The sequence below is a fragment of the Mastomys coucha genome, unplaced genomic scaffold (assembly GCF_008632895.1).
Source record: "Mastomys coucha isolate ucsf_1 unplaced genomic scaffold, UCSF_Mcou_1 pScaffold20, whole genome shotgun sequence".
Lineage (NCBI taxonomy): Eukaryota > Metazoa > Chordata > Mammalia > Rodentia > Muridae > Mastomys > Mastomys coucha.
This window is the reverse complement of record NW_022196903.1, coordinates 91,021,777-91,028,451: the sequence shown is the minus strand read 5'-3', so window position 1 is coordinate 91,028,451 and position 6,675 is coordinate 91,021,777. Positions and strand designations below refer to the sequence as shown.

At 42.8% G+C, this 6,675-nt stretch overlaps 1 protein-coding gene across 2 annotated transcripts in view; it reads left to right on the top strand.

Annotated features, from left to right (window-relative positions):
• Positions 1-6,675, top strand: part of Lmod3 (leiomodin 3) — a 16,307-nt gene that overhangs the window by 4,214 nt on the left and 5,418 nt on the right. For both annotated transcript variants that reach the window (XM_031382700.1, XM_031382699.1), the window contains one exon: positions 714-2,093. In XM_031382700.1, coding sequence (XP_031238560.1) covers positions 714-2,093 — 1,380 coding nt within the window. The remainder of the gene's footprint in view (positions 1-713; positions 2,094-6,675) is intronic.

The window sequence follows — 6,675 nt, the reverse complement described above, 5'->3', positions numbered from 1 at the left end:
GGAAGGGAGGGGGAGAGGGAAGGAAGGGAGGGAGAGAGGGAAGGAAAGGAGAGGGAGGAGGGAGAGGGAGGAGGGAGAGGGAGAGGGTAACCTCAGGCATCAGTTATAGCATTCACCTGTTTGTGTCAGGGTCTCTTAGTCTCTTAATCATCACTGCGTATGCCAGGCTTACTTGGCCCTGAGCCTTCAGAGATTCTTCTGGTCTCCATCTTCCATTTTTCATCTTACTTTATGTGGATGCTGGAAGTTTGAACTCAGGTCCTCAAATTCTTATGCTTGTGCAGCCAGTACTTTACCCACTGAACCATTTCCCCAGCCCCAGAAATATTTTTGAAAGACTTCTTCTATGTGTAACTGTATGTGTGTGTGTGCTTAAGTGCATGCATGTGCATTCCTGTGTGTGTGAGATTAGCCTTAGTGTATTTGAATACAGTGCCTTAGGAGGCCGGAAGAGGGCGTCAGATCCCTGGAGCTGGAGTTACAAGCAGCTTTAAGCTGCCAGAAGTGGGTATGGAGAAACAAACTCAGGTCCTCTGGAAGAGAGCAGCAAACATTTCTTAGCTGCTGAGCCATCTCTCCAGTCCCCTAAAAACAAAACAAAACAAAAACAAAAACAAAAACAAAACCCCAACATTTTAAACTCCAGTAGACATTGCTGGATTTTGTGTTTCTTCACTGCTATGGATTCTAATTGTTGTAAACCTATCTTTTAGGAAAACACTCAAAAACAACATGAAGTAAGAGACAAAGGCATTAAAAGCATGCCCCAGTTTTTAAAAGAAAAGCTCAACAGTGAAATCCTTGCAAAGAAAAGAGAATCAAATGGGAGCAATAATGTACAAGAAACAGAAGATAACGATGAAGATGAAGAAGAGGAGGATGAAGATGAAGAAGATGATGAAGAAGAGGATGATGAAGATGAAGAGGATGAAGTTGGTGAACAAACCAACAGAGAAAAGAACGAAGCAAAGGAACAAGGCCACAACAATCTGGGCACCTGCCAGCAGCCGGCTAGTAAATCACCTGAAGAGCAAAAAGACACACCAGAGACCAAAGAAAAGAGTGAGAAGAAAATAGCCAAATTAGACCCTAAGAAGTTAGCTCTAGATACCAGTTTTCTGAAGGTAAGTGCAAGGCCGTCAGGGAACCAGACAGACCTGGATGGAAGTTTGAGACGAGTGAGACAGAATGACCCTGACATGAAGGAACTCAACCTGAACAACATTGAAAACATCCCTAAAGAAATGTTACTGGACTTTGTCAATGCAATGAAGAAAAACAAACACATCAAAAGCTTCAGCTTAGCCAACGTCGGTGCTGATGAGAGCGTAGCGTTCGCCTTGGCCAACATGCTGCGCGAAAATAGGAGCATCACCACCCTCAATATCGAGTCCAACTTCATCACCGGGAAGGGCATCGTGGCCATCATGAGGTGCCTCCAGTTCAATGAAACGTTGACTGAACTTCGGTTTCACAACCAGAGGCATATGCTGGGCCACCACGCCGAAATGGAAATCTCGAGGCTTCTGAAGGCCAACAACACTCTGTTGAAGATGGGCTACCATTTCGAGCTTCCTGGTCCCAGAATGGTGGTAACGAATCTGCTTACCAGGAACCAGGATAAACGGAGGCAGAAAAGACAGGAAGAACAGCAGCAGCAGCAACTTAAAGAGCAGAGAAAGCTGATAGCTATGTTGGAGAATGGGTTGGGGCTGCCCCCTGGGATGTGGGAGAGGTTGGGAGGACCCATGCCGGATCCCAGAATGCAGGAGTTCTTCCAGCCTTCATCCGGGCGGCCCCTCGATGCTCAGGAAGTCCCCTTTGGTGCAAGAAAAGAAATGATCAAAAATCCGCCCCAACCTCCACAGTGCAAGACAGACCCCGACTCCTTCAGGGTGGTAAAGCTGAAGAGAATTCAGCGCAAATCTCGAATGCCGGAAGCCAGAGAGGCACAGGAGAAAACCAACCTCAAAGATGTCATCAAAACGCTCAAGCCAGTGCCTAGAAATAGGCCGCCTCCGCTGGTGGAAATCACTCCCAGAGACCAGCTCTTGAATGACATCCGACACAGCAATGTTGCCTACCTTAAACCTGTAAGTAACAGAAGGGAGAAATGATAAACACTTCCAGTTCCCCTCCTTCTCTCTCTCTCGTCTATGTTATATTTTATTTTTGAGACAGGCTTTCATGTATTTCAGGCTGACCTCGAATCTGCTAGGTAGCTGAGGGTAGTGTACCCCACCATGCCTGGTTTATGTGGGGACTGAGCCCAGGGCTTTGCACAGGGCTAGGCAAGGGCACTATCAAATGAGCTATGTCCCCTTCCTTAACCCCATTAGTTTAACACCGTGGGGTTTTGATTGTTGGAAGCAGAGGTGTAACACCAATACAGTTAAACTACTAGTTACTCTTAAAGACAGACCCATGTATGCCCCGTGACAGTAATACTCACAGCTAAGTTCTATTGGGTACATACATGTATAAGCTTATAAGATCATCAGAATTCTAGAAGGTTGGCACAGTTATTTTCCCCATCTTGTGAAGGACACACATGGATGCCTTAGGAAGTTAATAGCATGCCTAGAAAGTGGTGGCACTGATATTAAAACTCAGTTCTGAGGCATCAAACTTTTACTTGGCATGCTATTTTGAATCCTTGATGGGCATATGTAAAACCAGACCATTCTAGGCACATAGAGCTGAGAATTAGAGACTCCCAGAGCCTTCTTGAAGGAGCAAATGAGGAAACAAAAATTAAGCACATTCGTTAAGTGTCTGGAATAAAGGCTCCAGGGACTGGGTTCTCATCAGCAGGCAAAGCTAGACCACCTGCAAATGCATTTCTGTTTGCCTTTTAGGCAGCCAGCCAAATGGCAAACCTCAGGTTACTATCTTCATGAGCCAATGGAGTTTAAAATATTTGACTATTATTCCGGTTTTAATATTCATAATGTCTCTATAAAAGTCTGTGATAAAGCTGACTAGGGAGCTGGCTTTATTGCCTGAGCTTTAGTTGCAGAAATGATTTTTTGTGGTCATTATTACAGTGATAGTTATACAGGATCGATATCCATATGCCATGTTGATTGATACTTTACTGCATTAAATATATATTATGCTATATAATATGATATGCATAATATAATACATTCTATTAAATGTATAAAATATGTAATTATACAAATATATAAATATATTTATGTATACATATAAATAAAATTGAGATAAGATTGTGTTGTCAACACAGTCAATATGTTATTTTATCATAGAGATTCCCATTTTTTCGGGATATAGAAAACAAATACCCATGAGAGTCTGTGATTTTTTTTTCCAGCTTTACTGAGCTATCTAATCTTAAGGTAACTGCTGTTATTCACATATGTGTGTAGGATTGTCTTGAATTGCCATCTCCTAGTCATTGTCATTGTCCCATTTCCTACGTCAAAGATGTTTTTCATCTGTGATTTGGAGAGAGCTGGGTTCATCCTGAGATAGGTGTCATTGTAGGATGCTTGAAATCACGTGAGGCCAGGCAGAGTTCCTCTGCCTGCCTCTGGACAGGACACAAGACAGACCTCTGCTGGGGTAGGTGAGGGTGCTGTCTGTAAAAAACTGTCACTTTGAAGTCATGGGTGGACAATAGTCAAGCTGTCTTGGTGCTGTATAGTCAGAAAATAATATACTAAAAGCAATGAGGGTTTTAAAAATCTATGTTAAAGGGAGAGGAGCTCAAGTAACCATCTGAACAAACCTCCTGACTCCGGAAGGAAGGAACCAGCGAGGCTACAGGCAATTCACTACCACACCCAGCATTTTATGTGGGCCTCACGCTTGCATAGTCAGCACTTTTCTTTCTGAGCCAGCCCCCTAGTGCCGTTCTTTAAAATAACAACAATAAGCTAAAAAGGAAAAACTTTTTAGAGTGGAAGGCTTGCTTATTGACGCGTGCTTTGAAATGGCTTTCCATTTCTGGTTGCTGACAGCTCCTCCTGCCTTCAGTTGCCTGGCATAGGCTGCAGTGTCTGTCCTTTTGCATGTATCTCGGCTATGCCCCATGACTATTTAGTTCTATAAAGTGCTCTGTGAGGACAACGGGAAAACACATCACTCAAATGCTGGGTGAGCTTCACTAACGTCCCACCTCTCTGTGTCTTTTTCCCATAGGATAAATGTCTGCTTTAAAGCCAGACCATAAAGCAAAATGTTTTTTTTTTTTTTTAGTTTGTCTTTTGAAATAATATTAGATTGATAGGTGCTCAAAACCAGCACAGACTTCTTACCTCTGCCCATCACCTTCTCCTCATTTGCTGTCATTATTTAAAATGCAATGCAGCTGCCCAGGAGTGAGCCCCAGGCATGTGGCTCATTGGAGGTAATGGTAGTATGCGCTTACCTGTGGCCAGTTGCTGTAAACACCTTCAGCTGCAAGGTGCTTCCTCATACCAGAGGAGCTGAAGCATCCCGAAGCTACACCTCAGACTCAGTGAACTGCCAGAAATACTAGAAACGGCCACTGCAAAGGGATGTCTTTGGTCAGTCAAATGAGACCTAACGGAGGTTCCCTTTATAGAGGAGGAATGGGAGGCATTGTGAATTTGAACTGTAAGTGCAACATGAGGTAAAAATTAATGCACAATTTTGATGCTTTTTGTGTGTGTGTGTGTGTGTGTTTAAGCCCTGTCCTGGTTGGTTTTTGTTTTGTTTTGTTTTTTGGGTTTTGTTTTTGTTTATGTTTTTTTGTCAACTTGACACAAGCTAGATTCATTTGAGAGGAGGGAACATCAACTGAGAAAATGCCCCCAGAAGATTGGCCTGTGGGCAAGCTTGAGTGCCATTTTCTTGATTAATGATTAGACTGGTGTGGTGCCATCCCTGAGCAGGTGGTTCTGGGTTGTATAAAAAAATAGACTGAACAAGCTGTGGGGAGCAAGGCAGTAAAGTAACACTCCTCCATGGCTTCTACCCCAGCTCCTGCCCTGCTGTCTCTCAGTGATGCAGTCATAAGTTGTAAAGTGAAATAAACTCTTTACTTCCCAAGTAGCTTTGGGTCATGATATTTATTTATCACAGCAATAGAAACTTAACAATGACAACTCCTAAAATTAGAATATCGACTGTTCGTAACACACCTGTCAATCATTTGACTTTTGAAAAACTTTAAAACACACTATTACCCTCTCAGACTTAGAAATATTATTTTTCTGTATTATTGAGAATATCCCAATAGTCAGTTTGTATTTTTTTTATTTAATGCTTATTCTCTTAGTACCACATGCTCCTGTCCTGGGATCCCTGAATGGGAATCAATAGCAAAAAAATAAAGGAAAACTTATACACTTTGCTCAAAATGCTGCATACTATAAGAAACAGCCAATTCAATTCAGTTTGAGAGAAGTATCCTCTCTGGGTCACATGTTGAAAACTGGTAGCTACATACCAGACTTGAGCTTACTTTAATTGGGCCAGGTATTATTTTGTAAGTTCCACATGTCCCAGAAAACATGCAAATATTTGACACCACTGAAATATTAAACTCAGCCATGCAAAATGTGCACATGCATGGCATAGCATAAGTTGTGTGTGTGTGTGTGTGTGTGTGTGTGTGTGTGTGTGTGTGTGTTTTACTGGGAATTAATCTCAGAGCTTTGCGCATGCTAGGCAAATTTTCTCCAGCCAGTTCTTTCTGCATTGTAGCCTCTCTGTGGGCTGAGTAATGGCCTCTCCAGTTTTTCTCATGCTGACTGACCTCCAACCATCTTGCTTCATTCACATTTGTTGTTTCCTGGGGGAATTCTTTAGTTTGCTCTTGCTTTTAATGTCTTGTCCAAGAAAGTGCATTTTTTAGATAAACACCAACTCATTTCCCTATGAGTTAATAGCTATCGACAACTCTGATGCCAGCATATAGCAAGGTTTCCCTCTCTCCCATAAATGCGCATTTTCCTTTATCTATCTTAAAAATGTTTATGATTCATTTACCACCTACCATTATAGAGAAACCTTTGTAGTTTTCACTGAGATGAAATTCCCATTCTCAGCAACTTAAGTCACTGGAGCTAAATGCATGTGGAGCAAAACCAAGTTCTTGTGCCATCAAGGGGGGACTATAGCATGCATTCCACTCCATGTTGGGCCCACCTGCCCAGGTAGACTGCTCCCAGCCAAGTCACCGAGTCAGCAATGGAACACCATCACCAACCCAGCTTTCCCTCCAGAAAGACTTGAGTTTGATAGCATCGTGTGCAAGCCTGGCTCACCAGAGCCCCTGGGGCACACCAGCAACTTCAGAGTTTAAGATGATAGATCTGAGCACTCATCTCTGTCCCTGCCCACACTTAGCTTTGTTTATAAAATTCTTTCTTTTTCACCAGATTCTTTGGTTTCTGTACTTTTTTCCTCTTCTTGTGTGGGTAGAACTTAATCAAAGCCAGTCCCCCAACTTTTGTCCCCTTTGAGTAATCTGGGGTTCTCCGAGTGTCTTCCTTGAGCCCGTTCTCAGACCAGGCTCCTCTGTGTAGGCCTTGCCACATTGCTTCTCATCTCTGTGGCCTTTGGTGAGTCCACCCGCTCACACATTCTTCTTTAAAAGTCTTGGACTTACCTCCAACAACTTTTTACTTACTTGAAGAATAAACAGAAGAATAGACAAGATCCAACGCCTTCCCTTAGTTTTTT